Genomic DNA, 21,454 nt, shown 5'->3' on the forward strand with positions numbered 1-21,454 from the left:
AATGTAGAACTGTTTTTCTATGTAATGATATTTACAATGCCAAGTTATCTGTCTCTCTCTCTCTCTGAAAGGATTATGACAATGCCTGAATACTGCAGCAGTGTGGAGAGGCCTGATTAGGGGGATCCTTCCCTGAACTACATTTTAAAATGTTTTTAAAGACTTGAACAACTGATTCCATATGTACACACTCAAGGGGAAAATTGTGTATACCTACTGCATTAAAGAGCTGCATAAACTTCAGCTGAACAGCAGGGCTAACACAGTGTGGAGGAAAAGCTGGCTGTGGAGGAACCAGCATGGAGGTTCCTCTACAAACCTCCACTAAACAAAAGAACAGGGGATCTTCAGTGGAGGATCATACATGGGGCCATTGCTGTGAATTCTTTTACTGTAAAGATCAATCCAAGTTATTCAACAATGGTGCTCTGTGGTCTTATTTTCAGCCCTGTTTAAATGAGAGATGTCTTATCTAAAGGACATTTTTTAAAACATGCCTCTTATTGTTATTGTCTGATTACTCAAGGGTGTTTTCATTATGTTTTTTATTTGTGAGGCTGTTCTTATTGTGGCTCCTTAAATCCCCAAAATACAGTCTGTCTAAAATCTGTCTGCCTGTATCTCTCACTCTCTCTGTCATGTTTAACAGCATTATAAAAATGGACCGTCTGTCCTCTCTCAGTCTGGAGTCCAGCTTGTAGACAGCTGGCTGTGTCTAAGGCAGCGTTTAGACCGAACACAGCCCTGCATTAAAACAATGAAAGGGGCTGCATTGATGGGTACCAGTGAGACATGAAATACAAATCCAGGAAGTCAGTTGGAGCCACAGATGAATGTTTTTAAGGGTTATCAGACTCCAAAACACCACACAGCAGTTTGTGATACTCAGACAGTATTTTACAACTCTGGTAACTGTTTTATCTGCCATGATAATTTCAAAATAATTGCAAACAGAATGCAGTGTTCACGTTACAAAGTAATCCACCATGAATATGCGCTCAACAACTGTTAAGCCTGGTTTAACTTTTTTGTTTAATGACTGCTGTGGTGTTTTGCCAAGCCCTCTGCCATGGTATGCATGCTGCATCAACACACTAACCCCATTCAACTGAATAAGAGGGCTGCGTTTTTTCACACAGAGCTAATGTCAGTCTTAACGCCCCCAAACTGGGACACCTCATGAAAACACCAGCCAGAGATATATGGCTGGGGTCCGATCATCTAGGCTGCTGCACAGGTTGGTGAGGAAGGTCTGTGAAGCTCTGCTGAGGTCCTTGAGAGCATTTGCTGAGAATGGTACTCTATCTGATCAATGGGACAATGACTGTGTGTACATCATCTTCCTGTCTGTGCTGCTCTCAGGGAGTGGCAGGATTAGCCAGGAGGTCTTCTGTCCTTTAACATCACTCCACTGGGGCAGTCTGAGTGCTTGGAGGAGAAGGCTTTGTATTTGAGCTGTGTGAAAATGTCATTCTTTACATTTTCTCTGGCATGGTACAGGGCATTGAGGTGGACTGGGGTGCAGAACCTTCTCCAAAAGGCTGTTGGGGGTCCCTGTACAAACTGATTTCCTATTCACTTTAAATATTTTTGGAAATGTATTGTAAATGAAGATTTCTCCCAAGTTTGCATCAGTTCTTGGCACCAAATAATAACTTAATTTTATTCTCTATTGATGAGTATGTGGCAAATGTGCCTGTTTGAGCCTAATCAACATATTTCTTGCCATGCACCTTCCCAGGTGTCTTCCTATTAGATTGTTGATTGCTTAGTCCGTGTTAGTGCTTAGTTAGCTTTAGCTACAATGTGACGTCATCTAGCAAGGTGCCATAACATACTGTAGATGCAAGCTCACATCGTTGGTGGATTACTTTGTGATGTGACGATGCATTGCTACTGTTTACCTAGTGACGAGAGATTAATTAGTTGCCTCAGTGATAACTTTCCACAGTTGTAAAATCCCATCTCTTGAGCATCACAAACCATTGTGTAGTGTTTTGGAATACATTCATCTGTTACTCCAACTGGACTTCCTGAATCATGTTTCATTGCCTCACTGGTACCTTAAACAACCCCCACCACCACAGTCCCCCGTTGTTTTAATGCAGGGCTGTTTCCATTTGAATCCCCAATTAGAGTCTACAGCCATGCTAGTGTTAACTCAAAAGGCACTAACCTGTCTTGGCAAACCAGCACCTGCGGAGCCTGTGATACAAGTCTTCTGCAAGTCAAAATACCAACTGTACACCACATATGGTCTGTCAAGAAACAAAAATGTCTAGAAGGATTTTTTGCTTGAACTACGACTTTATTTACATATAACCTTTTCTTGTAATATTACACTTTCTTAAAATGACGACACTGTACTGACATACAGTATTACCACCGTTTAAAACATGGACAGTGTTTTCTCTACAATAGATTGCACTTTATTGTAAATGTAGCTTTAATATAATATATATATATGTATATTCAAAATACAATTAGTCAATTAATTGATAGTTGCCAACTTTAAAATTAATTACCAACTATTTGGATAATCAATTAACTGTTTTGAGTAATTTTTTAAGAATAAAATGTCCAAATTCTCTGATTGCAGCATTCAAATGTGATTATTTTCTGGTTTCATTAGTCCTCTATGACAGTAAACTGAATATCTTTGGGTCAGGCAAGGATTATCCACCAGGCCAATTGGGCCGATACCTGGATTTTTGAATATCAAATAAATTAATTGAGTGTGTTTGTGTTGAAATACAAATCAATAAATGCAGAGTTAGTTTATTTGCAAATAAGTAAAATATTATGATTGGTCCAACAAATGTTGGAGCAGTGGAGCAGCAAAGAGAATGACAAAAAAGGAAAAGGATATCAGAACGATGCTAACAGCAAAGAGGAGAAGGACAGTAACATGGCAGCAGCTGCTAGTTCAGCTGAGCATCAGCATGAAGCTAAGGCAGAGAACCACAGTCGTGCAACACCTGTTCAACTGCTCCACCCTCATCTCCACTTGAGCCCGACACCAATGCAGATGGCACAGACCCGGTGGCGGGTAGGTTACCAGTTTAGCAGCCTAACAATTTATCTATTACTTTTTACTATTTCAACCATACTTTTAGGTAACTATTTCAACCAATCAGGCCAGGAACCAGGATAAAGTGACTGAGGGGGCTGTTTAAAATTGCGCAGGGTCAATTTTTTTTCATAAAATAAAATTCATTGATTTAACAGCATGGTTTGTGTCCATATAGCATCTTTCTCAGGCAGAAAAGCGATGGCAGGGCCAGGATGAAGTGCTTCAAGTTTATCCCAGCACCCAGCGTTCATCCCTAAGGCTTCTGTTTCAAAATCAAAGGATACATTTATTAATCAGACTACTTACATAATAACGTCTGCCTGTCTGTTTATATCCTGTTTAAGCCTTAAAAGCTGAGTAAATCCATAGACATAGGTAGACTATTTTATGGCAAAGTATTTTTATTAACAACTTGGTAGGTTTTTCTGTAGTTATGTCCTTAAACTCATGGGTTGAGTGTTAAGTGTTTACCACTTTACTAACCCATAACTGCATCTTTTAACATTTTATCAAGATCAATGGCTGGCTGTGTTTTGTTGCTTGCATGGCTATGTGTCGAAATGGTGTTTGTTGTTGCTGTATTATTGTACTTTGCTGTTTCCTGTTGCTCTGCATGGCTTGTGTTCTGAATCATAGAACTGTATTGGTGGAAGTGGGGCAGTATGTGCTACACACTGTAGGCTAATGTGTTGATATTGTTGCTGCTAGCCCAGGAAAATATTGTAGCAATCATGTGGTGTAAATCCTGTATGACAGAAGATCTCTACAGGTGTTGATTGTTCTTCAGGTTGTGACCATAGGCTGTAACCTGTCAGTTTAAATCCTGTATAAGCTACAGCTTTTTCCAACAAATAGCAGCCTACACTGAAAACCTAAAATTGAAAAGTTGGATTGCGCATGTGTGTCTAGGGGCCTCTTCATTCTTAATCCATGCCTGCTTTGGGTTGTGGACTGTTGGTCGGGACAAAAGAAGACCTTTAAAGATGTCATCTCGACATTTTTCACCATTTTATGACACAATAGGTAAAACAACTAATTAATCGAGAAAATAACTGACACATTCATCAATAATTCAAATAATTGTTTGTTGCAGCCCTAATGTACAGCAGCAGTTAAAAGTTTGGACACACTTTCTCATTCAAGTGAATGGGAAAGTGTGTCCAAACTTTTGACTGGTACTGTCTATAAACTTAAAATCTCACTCTGAGATGGCAAAAAGAACTTTTTCCATCCTACTACACACATTCTGAGCTCTCTTCGTCTGTCTCTACACATCTGTGTTTCTTCAAGGACAAAGACCAAGCAAAGAATTTCTTACACTTTGGACACCAGTATGGTTTCTCTCCAGTGTGGATATGCAAGTGTTGGTTGTAACTTCCAGACTGACTGAAACTTTTACCACATTGGTCACACCAGTATGGTTTTTCTCCAGTGTGAACACGAAGATGACGAATGTAAGTCCCTAACCTATTGAAACTTTTCCCACATTGATCACACCTGTTTGATCTCTCTCCAGTGTGGACACGCTGGTGTTGGTTGTAATTGCTTGATCGACTGAAACTCTTCCCACACAGTTCACACTGGTATGGTTTTTCTCCGGTGTGGATACGCAAGTGTTGATCGTAAGTGCTAAACTGAGTGAATCTCTTCCCACAGTAGTCACAACAGTATGGTTTCTCTCCAGTGTGGGTACGCACATGATTCTTGTAAGTACTTAAACAACGGAAACTTTTTCCACATTGGTCACAGTAGTGTGGTTTCTCTCCGCTGTGGACACGTAAGTGTACTGTGAAATTACCCCACTGACTGAAACTCTTTTCACATTGGTCACACTGGTATGTTCCATTATGTTTAAACAGGTGTTTTCTGTATGAAGTCTTGTTGCTGAAATGCGACCCACATTGGTCGCAGCAGTATGGTATTTCTTCAGTGTGGGTATGCAGGTGTAGCTTGTATTCATGTAATTGGCTGAAGCTGATGTCACATTGTTCACAGTGGTACAATTTCTCTTCGGTGTGAGTGATTTCATGTCGTCTTAGACTACAAATCCGACTGAAAGATTTCCAACACTGTTGACACTGATGAAGTCTGCTCCTGTCTGTGTCTGACTGTTTCACCTGAGGAGAAAAAAAAACAGAGAGAAATTAAAGAATGGTCTTGATAAAAATGCTGCTACCTATTAGCTAGCAATACTATGGTACTCCCACATGTAGCACCATCACCTATTGAATAAATTAATCTCAACAGCAGAGAACATTCATTAGACAGACGTTCAAAAACAAGCGTTTATTTCTAATTTACCCTGTTACCCTGTCATTTTATTCACAATTTATCCACTTTGTAATTTTTTTCAGTCAATGTTAAGCTCCTGTCAATGAAACTAAACATTTACTGTACAAGTGCCTCAAATTAAAGGCTTTTGAGTTGCCTAATTATATAACCCCTCTCTTTCCAGGTAGGCTTTTAATATGAAACATCAAGCTTTCAGTTTCATTGACATTACTGAAAAAACAGCAAAGTAGAAGTCATTTGAAATAATTAGTGAATGAAACTGGTGCTTTGACAATTAACTGTCACATTAATCTCTGTAATAATAAACAATTTATTTTTTAATACTCTTGTGCACAAGATCTCCCACCCTTAGTGGGTCACGTATTAATTGTTTGTATGGAAAAATACACCAAAAGTCAGGGGTTATGACTGAGAACATTGTATTTAACATTGATCACCATATTAGGCATTTGCTTGCTAAATTAGAACTTAAAACTTAAAGCTACCTCTTTATTTATATCTATTTTATCTAGTTTTTATTTTAGTCTATTATTTCTTTAATCTATTTTGATTTTTATTATATTACTTTTATTTCTCATGTACATTAGTGTCAAATTGTCTTATTATCAGCTTGTCAGGTCTTCTGTGAAGCACTTTGAATTGCAATAACCTGTATGAAAGGTGCCTTACAAATAAAGTTTGATTGATTGATTCTTGATCTCACCTCTTCTGAAGAACTCATTTCACCTTCTTATTGGTGAAAGTTAACAACCTCCAAATGCTTTTCTTCCTGTCAGCCGGCTGCAGCTCTGCAATGATCAAATACAGACAGACTGGTCAGAGCAGGAACATCACGACACTGGAACAGCAACAATACAGCAGCTACATGTGACTGTGGCAGGGTTTGAACCAGAATGCGCCATCACTAAAATCTCCACCATAAAACATAAAATATCCAGTCAAAAGAACCTCCCTGCACCCACTGTACTCAGAGTCTGGGCTTCTCTTTCTTAGATTTTATTAACTATCAATATTATTTTGTGAGTGAGGCTGTCACACGGTAAACATGCATCACAAATCAGTGTCTGTACACTTCATCACAAGATGATTTGTTAGAGAGAGAAAACCTTTGTACCACTTCGAATTTTAAAACATTAGTGAGAATTCAATCAATCAATCAATCAATTTTTATTTATATAGCGCCATATCACAACAGAAGTCATCTCAAGGCACTTTTCACATAGAGCAGGTCAAGACCGTACTCTTTAATATACAGAGACCCAACAATTCCCCTATGAGCAAGCACTTGGTGACAGCGGTAAGGAAAAACTCCCCTTTAACGGGTAGAAACCTCAAGCAGACCCCGGCTCTTGGTGGGCGGCCATCTGCTTTGACCGGTTGGGTTGAGAGAGAGAAAGAGAGAGGGAAAGGGGGAGGGGGGACAGAAGAAAAAAATCACAACAACAACAACAACAAGCACAAGCAGCAACAGCCAGGGAAGGATGCCATCAGGACTGTGAAGGACCGCAAAGGTTCGGCCCGGGACTCAGGTTAAGAATTGTGTTTTCTGGGGGAGTTTTTTGAGTTCAAAATGATCAACAGAGTGATGAGTCTGTCAGTCATCTTGTGTTAGCTGTCAATGCATGTAAATTGAAAAGATACCCACTTAAAGGACGGGTTCACAATTTTTCAAGTCTGTCTTAAAAAAGTCAGGAGCCCAAATGAACACTGAAACATGTTTTTCTTGCTGTAATCATTCTTCCTGTTCATACTGAACATTAGAAGATCCCTTCATAATGCACTTACAATATAAGGGATGGGGGATAAAATCCACAGTCCTCCTTCTGTGCAAAAATGTATTTAAAAGTTTATCTGAAGCTAATATGAAGCTTCAGCATCCAAATGAGTCAAATCAAGTAGATATCTTTCAAAGTTTTCAACAACAATTGGCCAGACAAAATATTAAACGCAGCAAACACAGCATTTGCCCTAGACTTTTTAAGCATCTGCAATTCTTTTAACCCTGTGCAGCACGTCTCTGGACCTACTCATAATCATGGACACACTCTTGATTTAGTTTTGACTCTAGACATGCCGCTTAACTCCTTAAATATGACTGAGTTTGCCTCTGACGATAAATGTATTATCTTTGATTTCCACACAGCTAAATTAAGCTTGACAGTTAGTCTGCAACAGAGCAGGCTAGATTTTTCTCCTCATGATCTGTTATTTCACTGATTAACTGTTATTATAGATAAAATTAAAGTCAGGGAGATTCTGTCTGTCAGAAAGAAACACAGTTTAAAGACATTTATATTTTACATAATTTGTCATCATTTCCATTCAGTCACATGTGAGGCTCAAAATTCCTGAGCGGGGGGTTCGATATGAATTACATAATTTCAATTTTCCCTGCAACATTTAGCCCGATAGATAATTGCCAGTGTTCAAAAGACACTTGACTATGATCTGGGTTATGAAATAATGAATTCACAATCAGGATATCAATAAATAATGAATAAGTAATGTAAACGCATTCTGCCAGTAGAAATGGTTCATGTGCGTCTGAGCAGGACACAGTACGCAGTATAAATACAGAATGCAGGTAATTATTTAGGTGTTTGTTAAACAGGTAACAGTCTGCAGAGAGGAAACAGCTGCTAGCAGTGATAACTGTGAGCTTTTATTAGTGTCAGCACAGTGCGCGTGCGCAGACAGAAGTGTGCGTACATGCGCACTGTGCCACTCCGTCAGAAGTCACTGCCGACTGATAGATGATCCAGCTGTGATCAGCTGCCACTGTCAACAGAAACACATGACGCTTCAGAGAAAAGGACGTCTCATTTCTCTCCAAACATGCCTCTCTCCTCGCACGGTTTCCTTGCGTCTCTCCATGTATCATTGGTGGGAAGGACTAAGACACAAGGAAAAGAAGCAATTAAGGGAAACGTGGATACAATTAAGAGACTTGAGATGTACACAATTCCTGCGGTCTAAATTGCCTTGGTTACCGAGCAGGGAATAATATAAGCCACAGTGATGGAATTAAACTTTCACTTAAATTAGCGCGGCTTATCGAAATAATGTTAAGCCAGGCATTTCCTTTATCCAGCTTGATGGAATACCCCTCTGGTGTATTGTTTGACATTTGTCTTGATATAAGATGCTGCATCTACGTGTTTATATCTATAGCACTGTCGGGGCGAACTTAGCACCCAAGCAAAACACATCCGAGCTAACATGCTAACACAAGTTAGCCGCCAGGAGCTGGAAGAAAAGTGCTACATTTACACACTACTTCCAACTTCAGATAAATACGAAGTGCTTCCACTAAACAGTAGAGTAAACACAAACAAAGCAAGAAAACAAATAAGCTACCATTTTCTCCACAGTCTCTCTTCATCTATTGGTGCCGCTGCTCTTGTCGCCACCATCTTCTTTATATTTATTGCCGGATCGCGAACCAACGTACAACTTGCATACCGCCACCTACTGTATCGGAGTGTGTAGAGTCATGACACGAAACCATTCACTGACATCTGTATTCTGCTTCTTCTTTTTGAGTTTTATGGCGGTTGGCAAACAACGACTTTTGTATTAATATCTGAATCCCATTTCTTCTGCCAAGCCTTAACGAGGCTGAAGTTGTTATCCGATTCACAGCCTCCGATTGGAATTTCCCGGTCCACCTTAAAAGTGGCAAAAGCCTTAAGAGAGGCTAAAGATTGATTAAAACACAGAATCAGACTCTTGAAACCTCTATTCTACTTGTAAAAATGCAAAAAAGTGTGATCTCACTCCTTTTTTCGCATCTAGATCACATTAGACCAGGTCCAGATCAGAAACCACTATACTTAGACCCATCATTTATGGACTGGATTAACATAGAGACTCCAGAGACTCAATAAAACACAGTTTCAGATTTGTGAAAAGTTTATTCTATTTGTGAAAAAGAAAAAAGGGTGATTTAACTGCTTTTTTCCATCCAGACCACATCAGACTAGGTCCAGATCAAAATCAACTATACTTAGACCTGTCAAATCTGGACTAATTATCTAAGAGAGGCTAAAGATTCTTTAAAACACAGTTTCAGACTTGTGAAATCTTTATTGTATTTGTGAAAATGGAAAATCAAAAACCACTATACTATACAATTTCCACCGCAGCCTCCTTATCTGAGAAAAAGGCAGAAAAAAGGTGCATGAGGGAGTTAAAACACCCCAAATAACAATCACTGAAAAAACAATCAATATAGTGAAAAACGCTGGGTGAAAAAGATAAAAGACAGATAGATAATTAGAATAGTTAGAATAAGAAGTAAAATCAGTTTTCTTTCAAATCAAACATCCCAAGATATGAGTGGAAAGTATTGTTCTTGCAACTGCATTCATAACCTTTTTTTTACTCTTGATGCTACTTCAGTACACTTTACCAGCAAATATTACTGGGTCCACAACAGAAAATTGCAGATGAACATTTAATATTCAGGAATTCACATTATAGACACTACCACTGACTATCCCTGTAACAAACTGGCCACAATTTCACACACTGACCATACACAGTCCAGCCATATACTAGGTTTTGACCTATTCTTGTTTGATTACACATAAACAATATGGGTTTCAGATTACAACATTTCATTCTGAAATGGAAATACATAAATTAAAAATAGTTTCCTAATGACCCGACTATGTTCAATGTCGGTGAGATTGCAGAAATTTTGACCTCTTTACAAACCTTTTAAATTTTACTTTGTTTGCACTGAAAAGCGATTACTTTGATTTTTCCTCTTTCCAGCAAGAATGATCATAAAAGTGTTACCCTGTTGATTTACACAGTGTAAGGACAGAGAAATTGTTGTTCATTTATTATTATTATTTATTTATTTATAATTGGTGTTCATTTCTTATGGACAATCAAACTTAAAAACCTTACACGAACCAATTATGTCTAAAACTTACTGAGTGATTGCAGACTAGCTGTGCAGACAAGTACTGTGACTACTACGTAAAAAAAAAGTAGCTGCTGGATCAAAGTTCTGGTCCTCAGCGTCCTAGGCTACCTATTGGTGCCCATCGAAAACTTCAAATTTTTCAAATTTCAAATTGGCGGCTTTCCTCTCAAAATAAACTTTTTTCTTTTATCGTCTAACTCCATATTGCATTTCTTGCATAATACATGGGATTAAATTGAACATTTGCATATTATTTTACATTTTGATGAGTAATTTTCACAATAGTTTATAGATTATGTTGTAAAGTCTGGCTTAATGTGTTCATGCAGATTTTTTTTAATGTAAATTATATTATTTGCCATGAAGTAGACAATATTTAATGGGGTGGAGTTAATAAGGAACAAAAAACACTTCATACATATGGACACCATCAACTATGTCTATAAGCCAAGTCTGTCTATACTCTATCTATATTTCTGTTGTCCTTGCAAGAAAATAGAATTCTATCATGTGGGGTGTATGGATCAACATCATCTCAACCTCTTAACCTCTCAACCTCAACCTCAACCTCAACCTCACCCACCACGCCCACCCCACACACCTTACCCTAGTGACTGAACTTTTGCACATTTGCACCTTGCAGCCAATCTCACGTCCTGTTACTTATGCTGCATTCAGGCAATGTCTGCAGAATGGATAGGCTAGAACAAGAAAAAAACTTCTTATTTCGACTATGGAGTGTTCATGCATTATTCCAAGGATGTTAGCCCTAATGCTAACCTTGTAGTCACACCAGATTAACAGCCTAAAATAGCTGCTTTTGTTGTGATAAATATTTGCTGTCGTTTGTTACCAAGTGAAACTAGATCAGACCAGTGTACAGCTGCTACAAAATGAGGTGAATCCATTGAATTAGTGTTTTATTTGGATGTAACTGCCAGTGGAGGTGCATTTGCAGCCAAAAGACTGCTAACATGTCTGTAATTCTTTTTCACCAAGTGGGAGTTATCACCACTGTCAGAGGCTGACGTGAATGGGTTTTCACACTCACTGCTCCTGATTATGGTCTTTGTATAGTGGTTTCTGATCTGAACGTGGTCTAATGTAGTCTAGATGGAAAAAGCAGTGAAATCACCCTTTTTTCATTTTCACAAATACAAAAAAAGGTTTCTCAAATCTGAAACTGTGTTAATCTAGTCCAGAAATATAGTGGTCTGCGATTCATTCTCATTTAATTTTCCCCCTTTTTGTAGCGTTTTTCAGTTCATGAATTAGCTTGAAAATGAACAACATCATCTACAGGTGCCACTTTTAAGGTGGATTTGGAAATTCCAATCAGAAGCTGTGAATCAGATGCCAACTTAAGCCTTGTCAGGCGTTAATTATGGCTGTTCTAATCAGAGATTTTGCTTCTCCACTACCATAAACTACATCAATCACTCAATCAATTTGGTATCATATACTTTTAGAGCCTTCTTTGTTATATGTTCTTTGTCTTTGTACTGGAAGGAAGCGGCAGGAACTGAAGGGAAAAAACTGTCATTACCCGTCTCAGAATAGAGCACACAGGACTTAAAGATCCCATCCAGACATGTTGTAAGATATTTAAAAAAATGAATACTCAGCTTGGAATAATAATCCACATCGCACTTATGTAAATTGCATACTGACCACAGTTAGCCTCAAAACTAGCTGTGATGTCACAAATCATGCTCAAAAGCCCACCCCTTACAATCTGATTCTCAGTGAGCACAGATGGATGTCCATGCTGCCTAGCAGTGGTGTTCTCACAACTTAACCACTTGAACGCCAAGCATATTGTGTACACGACTTCCCATGTCCCAACCACAAGTTCCATTTGAAGGTAGCATCAATTAAGGGGCCGCATCCTTCAAAGGCTGCATTTGAACCCGAATGCATCAGAGTGGTACGACTAAGGCTGTCCCATTTCTAAGGCTCCCTCAGTGAGCAGGAAGTATGTCTTCGAAGAAAACTGAGCGGTATCTGAGAGTGTCTGGTCTGCCAGGCTGGTTACATCATGAGCTTCAACCTGCACCGGCTGCTGTGAAGCATGCTTGGGACTAAAGCACGCTCTCACTAGCTCTCACTCCACAGTTGTTGTGTTTGTACTATGCTCTCCCCCCTAAAGCCAAGAAGCAGCTAAGAGCAGACGCTTTTGCTGCTGAGGCAGAGAATGTGTGGCTGGTATGGGACTTGTAACTGGTCATTGTAGCTCTGGAAATCCTTGATGCGATGGACAAGCCGGACTCAGACAACTCCGCCCCCTCCATTCATAAATCATGCGGGTCACTCCTAGCCTCCCTCCTTCCAGTGGAGGAGCCAGAACTCGGCAGCAGCTCACACCTAGGGGACCCTGGGGTCCCTTTCCATGCTTCAACCTCCCTGCCGGCGATAGGTAGCCTCCTCCGGGAGCTCCTGGAGATCGTCAAAAAGGCAGCCACCTACAGAGATCTCCCGGTACCACCAGGGCAGGAAATTGCTTCCCTGGACAAGATGAGCAGGGATTTTCCACTGGTCCAGACAACCAGACAAGATCCTTGTTGTGGCCCTGTTTTCCTGCCATCAGGAAATAACAGGAGGGGGTGGCGGCAGAGCTGAGAAGCCTGGAAGCACCTGTCTCCACCTATGTCCCCGTCACCAAGGTGGAGGGATTCACCGCCTTCAAGGAAGCAGAGCAGGAGACTGTGACAGGTTGGGGGGGTTGTATGTTATCAACCTCCAGGGGCTTCCACTCAGCCCTTTTGACACAAGCCCCCCATGGGTTGCACCGGAGAGCCCTCTGACTCATAAAACAGCACAACAACCACAGCACAACAAATGCATGTACACCCACTCTCAGAGCATTGCTCAGAGTAGTGAAGTGTATGTTCAATCGACAACTGGATGACCAGGCTGATCAGCAGAGGCTACACACTGCAGTTCCCAGAGGAACCCTAGAGATTGCATCCCGCTATTTCCTGGTTCTGAAAAGACATGGAGGATGAGACCCATTCTTAATTTATCCCCGTTCAACAAATCAATAATGGACAGACCCTTTCACATGCTAATGATCAAGAGGGTGCTGGAATGTGTTCACCAGGGCAACTGATTCACTCTATCAACCTGAACGATGCGTATTTCCATGTCTCCATCATACCGAAACACAGGAAATTCCTGCATTTCTCATTTCAGGGAATACAATACCAGTATACCCGCCTAATACACCTAAATCTGTGCAGCCCAGGAAACATTGTTTTATGTGACACATTCAGGACATGACCACAAAGTAGCCTCTAGACAACTGACCCAGGGAAGCACCCTGTACTTAGTCAAGTTGCACACTACAATGACCTCTAAAGGTCTGCACAAAATAGGCAAATATAAATGGGCTGAGGTCAAGAAACTAGAAAAGTAGGCAGGTAGATAAACTGTCTGGAATGCTTGACACAAAGGTAAGAGAGGCAGAGGACTGTGGTGGAGTGGGCAGGTGTATGTAGACTAGAAGACTGATTAGGGGAATGAGAAACAGATGTGCTGGCAGATGATCAGGTGGTAGCACTTGGTGGGCAGTGGGGGGAAAACAGTTCTGAAATGACGAGAGGTTAGAGATCAGGAGAACAGAGGATCCCGACATGGACAAAAGCTCTGAATTACAATAAACTGACAAGTAAAAAGAAGCGATATATAATTGTTCCAGATACTTTCAATTTAACTGTCTTCATCTGTTGAATGACTGAGCTAAAAATAATAAAACCAGTTCTTCTTTGTTTTTTCAGGCTGATTTTTCAAACATGATTGTGTGTGTAACCCAATAACAGCACCGTGCAGTTTTTTTCTTTAATTTAAGAATAAATGTGACCCCAACTTAATACTAACTTAGTAAAAGTGAAATAAAATAATGTCTGGCCAGCCAAAATTAACAAAAAGAAGGGAGGTCAACCCCTCAATGGGTCATCTGACCTGTGCATTCCCCCTAACTCCAGTAAGTAACTCCAATTTTTGAGAGGAGAAAAAAAATGACCCATGTCAAAAAAATTGTGCCTTATTTACCTTGTTGGGGAAGGTTGAAAAATGTCATACTCTCCTACCCCTTGTACAATCTTTATTGAGCAGGCTGTAGCTGCTTAAAGAAAAGTTATATTTACTGTGATTTATTGTACAGTTTTTAACATCAAAACCACAGATGAAAGTACTTGTTCTGAGATGTACTTACTTTTGGTTACTTGCCTCTGTAAGTTTGAGTTGAATGACTGCTAGCATTTTGAATGGCCACTTTTCAATAAGCTCTTAAAGATCACACATTGTTTCATTCTTTTACAACTTTATTATAGAAACAAAGCCTATCATCACAAACATAAATGCTTTTACACAAAAGTTACTTCAAGAATAGACAATGGAAAACGGTAATTCATTAAGACACATACAACAAACTTAAAGGTTTGGCTTTAAACAGAAAAAATGGCAGCTGGTCCAGCACAGGACCCCAGATGTTTACGATGTTGTGTCAACAGTCAAATGGGCTCTTGGAACAAATGAAGCGATAAGAATAGGAACAGCGGCTGTTACCCCAACCATCTGAAATTTGATAAAAGAGGAGAAAAATACAAAAACTTTTAATTGATGCAACAGATGATGTCATCACATCTGAAACACTGGAACCAAAAACATACAGACAAGTGACAAATTAAAGGAAAAACCGGTACAGATCTGAATGCTTGACCCCTACAGTGAGGGGATCTGGTGGCTCTGTTATGCTGTGGGGGGCATTTTGCTGGCATGGTTTGGGTCCACTTGTCCCCTTAGAGGGAAGGGTCAAAGCAAATTAATACAATGTTGTTCTGAGTGATCACCTTTTTCCAATGATGAAACATTTCTATCCTGATGGGTGTGGTCTCTTCTAGGATGACAATGCCCCAGTTCACAGGGCACGAGGGGTCAATGAATGGTTTGATGGGTATGAAAATGATGTGAATCATATGCTATGGCCTTCACAATCAAACAAACAACAAACAAACTCAATTAAACATCTATGGGAGATTTTGGACTGTCGCGTTAGGTTCCAGAGACATGTTAAATCAATGCCAAGGCTGAGGAACACTGTAAAATTACATTTTTTTAGTTAATAAATTTTACACCATTATGTGTGAGTGGATCCATCACAGCACAGTGTGGACAGCTGCTATTGATTAATAGTGCAGAAGATTTCATATTATATTCAAATATCACTGTAGAATTGTGTAATGTTTGGTGTTGGCCTCCTGAGAAAAACAACCAGCCAGCACTTAAACTGATAAGAAATTTAAACTTGACCAACACATTAGCTAAGATTATAATCCTGCTCCAATCCAAACACAGCTGTTTTTTCCACAAGTTATATTCCTTGTGAGAAAACATTAGAAAACAGCTGAGTCAGGGTTGTAAAAGTAAACCGCTAAAACTTTAGCTCATTTAGCCAGTCAGCAACAAACAGGTGGACTTACTGGTGCTGCTCAAGTACATGCAGGGGTAGCTGCTGGGGGAAGCCTGGGAGTACCAGTTAGTGTAATACAAACGTTCACCGTCAATCCACAACCACGTGCCCTGAGAGACAAAGAGCACAAGTTTGGATAAGTATTATCTTACTATCTTCATTTGCTCTGAAGTCTAGATTCCCTTTGGACCAGGTCCTGGGCTAGATCTGGACTGACTAAGGTGGTATTTATTCATAAATTCAGACCTGCAAGTAGAAGCCTCCCAGCCATGCGATGCTCTGACCAGCTGTATTTGTCATCTGCTGGAGGAATCTGTACTCTCTGGGGTTGGTGGCTGAGGCGAGTTGGGCATCCAAGTTATTGCAGTGCTCCTGTTGGACAGAGGAAGAAGACCAGGATCTTTGTGGATACACAACACAGTAGTCATTTACTTCCTCCAAATCGATTTTTCTTCAATTTCAATGTGAAGATTTACTCGTAAAGCTCAGCTTTTCATGGACTGATGATAACACACTGACTGATTAACTGACAAATACCGTGACTATCCTTTAGCCGTAGGCTAGCGCAGAGTAGACATTTCTGAGTTTTAGAATATGTTACATTCATCAGTGGCATCGATGGTAAGCTCTGAAATAGCTAAACTGAATGAATAAGTCTATCAAATGAGAGGAAAAGCTATAATTCCATTCATCTAGTTCACAGTGTGTACAAGCTCAATGAGGGTGACTTCTCAATAATAATATAGATGTATTACAGTTGCAGTACCTCAGCATTGTACCAGTTCATGGGAGTGTTGACCAATTTGAAGCAGCGAGAGCCATAGCTGAACCAGCCGTCTGGGCAGAAGCTAAAGCGAGCTACAGGGACAGAGGATAGAGAATATGAACTTTACTTCAACAGACTGAGCTACTCTGATAAAAGCTCATTGCTAATCACAGATTCTACAGCATCTTTGAACACAACCGCAAAAAAAGTTCTTCCTAAAGTGTTGAAATGTATATTGCATATCTTGTAGAATAGTAGCAGTGATGTAAACACTAGATGGGTTTTAGTTAATGCCCCTAACACATGTAGATATTACCGGTATGCTCATTTATACATCCTAGCATTATATGACATTAGTAATGTTTGGAGAAAGCTGTATGACTTAATTTCTCTTTCAGTGGTGTCATTGTTGTTGCCATGACAGCCTCACACACAAATAAGTGAATATTACATTCAGGTGCTGCTCCCTCCTCAAACACATGTAATGCACAAACAGAGAGTTTTAGTTGATTTGGGACACACTCAATATAATGAAAAGTGATATTTATATTTGTGTATATATGTGTATATTTGCAGTTACTGTAAAATATATCAAACTTTTGTAAAAACTACTCTACATTCTTGAAGAAACAACAATAAAAATTGACATGTACTATAAGATACTATCCATATATAATAGGCCTATATTGCACGACAGTATGTGTTGGTTACATAAGTCTTCTAAATTGTGTGTTTTCTCTTTGATATGTGGTATATCATGTGCAAATTTGTCTATAAAAATATATTTAACCTAATCAAAATTTGTCTATAGCACAATGAAATGCGGAACAGTTAGGAAGTCTATACTTGACAAAGTTGAACTGATAACTCAGATATGAATTTCAGTGTTGTACAATATATAATTATATGTCCATTCTGATTACCGTTAATGGGAGCAGGGACAGAATCTTCTGCCACAACATCTTCTTGTATCATCTTCTCCTCCATCTCTGTTGAGTCAAGGATATCCAGGTAACATCATATTACAAACAAATCAACACAGTCAATACCTACATTACCACCAGAGTCTGAGTCATACACAAAAAGTGAGTTAGAGTGAGATAAGAATCTACTAGTGCTATGAGGGTGTACTTTTGCACAGTGTGCTGTAAGCCAAGTACTAACATCATCATGCTAACATTCTGATGTTAGCTAATGTTTACTGGTTCACCATTTTAGTAATGCATGTTAATATGCTAATATTTGCTAAATAGCACTAAACATCAAGTACAGCTTCAGCTAATAGAAATGTTTTGTAGCTTTGCTAGTCCACTAGCATGGCTTTCAGTGTACAACTTGAATAGTCAAACCAGCTCTAAACAAGAGAACTGACTGACCTTCCATTGTCAATTAAATGAACTTTTCTGTCAAAAAAACCTGTTGCTCTGTTCTGTTGTTTACTTTCCCCAGACTCTTTCAATGTCATATCTAACAGACATCCCACGTAGATAACAAAAAAAAAAAAAAAATACCGGTTAAATTTGGGTTCTTTCTAGGTTTGGATCCTAGTTGACTGAGCTATTTTGGTCATTTATTTGGTTACATAACAAATAAGAAAAACACAGAAAACTATGTAGAAAAAAGTTGAATTAGATTTGAAGAGAACCTGGTGCAGTAGCCATCTCTTCCTTTGGGGCCACCACTGCTGCTTCTGTGGATGAATCATATTAATGTTGATGTCAGATATATGCAGATCTTATGAATATGAATTTCAGTGTTGTACAATATATAGTTATATGTCCATTCTGATTACCGTTAATGGGAGCAGGGACAGAATCTTCTGCCACAACTTCTTCTTTCATCATCTTCTCCTCAATCTCTGTTGAGTCAAGGATGTCCGGGTAACATCATATCACAAACAAATCAACACAGTCAATACACAGTCAATACCTACATTACCACCAGAGTCTGAGTCATACACAAAAAGTAAGTTAGAGCGAGATAAGAGTCTAGTAGTGCTATGAGGGTGTACTTTTGCACAGTGTGCTGTAAGCCAGATGCTAACATTATCATTCTAACATTCTGATGTTAGCTAATGTTTACTGGTTCACCATTTTAGTAATGCGTGTTAATATGCTAACATTTGCTAAATAGCACTAAACATCAAGTACAGCTTAAGCTAATAGAAATGTTTTGTAGCTTTGCTAATATTTGGTCATAAACCAAAGAAAGGGACCAACAGAACCCCCCAGAGCAAACCCACTAGCATGGTTAAAAACTTGCATGAATTTGAACTAAGATGATAAATCTACACTTTCAGATTTCCCACATAGCATTTGGCCCTGGGTCCAAACTTAACACAACCCTGACTAACTTGCATTGGGAGAATTCGTTTTTAAGTATTATATATCAGTGAACAACTTGAATAGTCAAAACAACTCTAAACAATGTAAATTAAATTAACTTTTCTGTCAAAAAAACCTGTTGCTCTGTTCTGTTGTTTACTTTCTCCAGATTCTTTCAATGTCATATCAAACAGACATCCCGCCTAGATAACAAGCAGAAAGACAGCAATACCGGTTAAATTTGGGTTCTTTCTAGGTTTGGATCCTAGTTGACTGAGCTATTTTGGTCATTTATTTGGTTACATAACAAATAAGAAAAACATAGAAAACTCTGTAGAAAAAAGTTGAATTAGATTTGAAGAGAACCTGGTGCAGTAGCCATCTCTTCCTTCGGGGCCACCACTGCTGCTTCTGTGGATGAATCATATTAATGTTGATGTCAGATATATGCAGATCTTACATTCTGACCATCTCTATGTGTATTAACCCAAACCTTCAATACTAACCAAGAGCCTATAATGTTACATAAATGTACATACAGGGTGCACAGGGTAACCATACAGTACAATGTTATTGGACTGCTGACTGACTCATGACCACATGGATGATGGTGTATGTTAAGTCTAAAGTGTCTGACCTGCAAATGCAGCACAGAGGAGAATGGAGATGACCAGGACAGTCTTCATGGTGATGATGGAGATCAAAAGATTGTTCTGTGTGGAGAAAATAACTGGCAATAAATATACCGATAGAGAGCAGAAACATAAGCTCCGCTGAGTGAAAAGCTTGGATAGACAGAAAATGTCAATGCAGCAGGTGTCTTACCTGTCAGGTAAATGTCAGGTGTTGTTCTTCAGTTATCAGTGATTAAAGAAGGCTGCTCCACTCTTTATATACATACTGAAGCACAGTGAGTCACGTTTTTGTGTGTGTGGGTGTGTGTGGCAGCACGTGCTGGTGTTTATTTATGACTAACTGTGTGTGTGGGAAGATGATTGTGGATTGCACTTGAAGATCTGACCCTGAATACTGATCTGTTTTCAGAAACCACTTCCTTGTTGTGCGACTGGATGCAGATTAGGTTAATGATTAAAAAATACTGAAACTGGGTTATGCATGTGTGTGTGTCAAGGACACACAGGCAATACTTGTTAATAGGATCAATTCATTAGGGCCCAAGCACCTAGGCCCTATTGTATCTGAAGGAATTCTTCTTCTTCTTCTTCTTCTTCTTCTTCTTCTTCTTCTTCTTCTTCTTCCTCTTCTTTTTATCCGCAATGAATTGCATTATTGAGGGGCTAAAGGTGTAAACGAACGAAACTTTGCACATTTGTCAGAGGTGCGAGGGAATTTTCTCTCTCTTCCCTTTCCCTGCCCCTTGTATCACCCTTCTTCCCTCCTTCCCCGCTTTGTCTCTGGGGGTGGTGGAATGGGGCACCACGGCCGGGGGGGTGCGATTGGGCTGACAGGAGAGGGAGATGTGTGAATAGGAAAGTCATAAATTGGCTGTACCTGAGACAGCACCAGCCTCCCCTACCAAGAAAATTCATTGAATATATCTTATTCTTACTTGAAACAAAATTAAGCAGCTTTATGGAGAGAGACCCAACATAGTTCATACAGCACATAGCTACAAAGAAAATATAATTTCAGATGCATAAACTCCAAAGTGAAAAACTAGAGCACAAACTATTACAAAATCAAGATGGAAGGCACAGTATCTATATTAATAATAATAATTATATTAATAATAATAACAATAGTAATACTTAAAAAAAGAAAAAAGATATTAAATAAGTAAACAGAACTATAAAAATAAAATAAAGTGCATACTCATCAAATATCATTGTTGACCATCATTGTCAATCAGTGCTTTTGCATGAGCGTAATAAAAATATGTTACATTAGAGATGCCCTGCACCCTGACTCTATCAGATGAGTAAATGAAATATGAAATAATAAATTTATAAACCCCAGAGTAAACAACCAGAGCAGCAGTAGTCCAAAGGCATGATTGGTTCCCACTCAAGGTAGGAGGTATTGTAGGATTAGTAAGAAAGGGTAATAATGAATAAATGAATGAGTAGATCAATTAGGGAACAAATATGTGAATACATCAAGATAAAGTGTATATTTGTTAATCATCGATATTGACATCGTAGTTGACCAGTGCCTTTACACAAGGATAATGACAATATATATATGACTTTGGAGGTGTGCTGCAATCTAACTTTATCAAATAAATAGAGAAGTAACTGAAATTACAGATTCATAAACTCCAAAGTGAGAAAATAGGGCAACAATAGCTTTCTACCTTGAGCACACTCAAGGTTTTCCACACCCAAATGGTTTGGAAAGTCTTGCATTTCATTTTTCCTAGATATGTTTGCCTGTAAGCACAATAGACTTAAGTTGATGCTTCATTCAAAATCTATCTTTTGAGTATCAAGCTCTCACCTTCATGAAGCTGTGATCGGTCATGAGTGTAATGCTTGTTTTTATTATTATTATAAAACTGTAAATATTGACTACAGTAATGGGAGAGAGAGATAGTGGAATTCAAAGTACAATATGTTGTTTCCTGGTTCAGATT

At 39.1% G+C, this 21,454-nt stretch overlaps 2 protein-coding genes across 7 annotated transcripts; both read right to left on the reverse strand.

Moving 5' to 3' along the window:
* Window positions 1-3,509: 3,509 nt before the first annotated feature.
* LOC122979359 (gastrula zinc finger protein XlCGF7.1-like) lies at window positions 3,510-8,995 on the reverse strand. 3 transcript variants are annotated; one of them, XM_044346737.1, is made up of 5 exons: window positions 8,723-8,995; window positions 8,205-8,258; window positions 6,069-6,153; window positions 4,240-5,190; window positions 3,510-4,192 (listed from the first exon to the last, which is right to left on the reverse strand). In XM_044346737.1, exons 3-4 carry the CDS (start codon window positions 6,084-6,086, stop codon window positions 4,309-4,311), a joined length of 900 nt encoding a protein of 299 aa, XP_044202672.1. In that variant the 5' UTR covers window positions 6,087-6,153; window positions 8,205-8,258; window positions 8,723-8,995; the 3' UTR covers window positions 3,510-4,192; window positions 4,240-4,308. The 3 variants fall into 3 exon arrangements, with proteins under 3 accessions (XP_044202672.1, XP_044202670.1, XP_044202671.1); XM_044346735.1 differs by having other exon boundaries at window positions 8,075-8,258; XM_044346736.1 differs by lacking the exon at window positions 8,205-8,258.
* A 5,615-nt stretch (window positions 8,996-14,610) lies between these two features.
* On the reverse strand, window positions 14,611-20,051 carry LOC122979363 (ladderlectin-like). 4 transcript variants are annotated; one of them, XM_044346741.1, is made up of 10 exons: window positions 19,687-20,046; window positions 19,499-19,574; window positions 19,228-19,272; window positions 18,330-18,395; window positions 18,183-18,227; window positions 17,461-17,526; window positions 16,538-16,629; window positions 16,018-16,143; window positions 15,782-15,881; window positions 14,611-14,876 (listed from the first exon to the last, which is right to left on the reverse strand). In XM_044346741.1, the coding sequence occupies exons 2-10, from the start codon at window positions 19,545-19,547 to the stop codon at window positions 14,806-14,808; spliced, it is 660 nt and encodes a 219-aa protein (XP_044202676.1). In that variant the 5' UTR covers window positions 19,548-19,574; window positions 19,687-20,046; the 3' UTR covers window positions 14,611-14,805. The 4 variants fall into 4 exon arrangements, with proteins under 4 accessions (XP_044202676.1, XP_044202680.1, XP_044202678.1 ...); XM_044346745.1 differs by lacking the exons at window positions 17,461-17,526; window positions 18,183-18,227 and having other exon boundaries at window positions 19,687-20,051; XM_044346743.1 differs by lacking the exons at window positions 18,330-18,395; window positions 19,228-19,272 and having other exon boundaries at window positions 19,687-19,780.
* Between the last annotated feature and the right edge of the window lie 1,403 nt (window positions 20,052-21,454).

This window comes from Thunnus albacares, chromosome 3 (assembly GCF_914725855.1).
Source record: "Thunnus albacares chromosome 3, fThuAlb1.1, whole genome shotgun sequence".
Taxonomy (NCBI): domain Eukaryota; kingdom Metazoa; phylum Chordata; class Actinopteri; order Scombriformes; family Scombridae; genus Thunnus; species Thunnus albacares.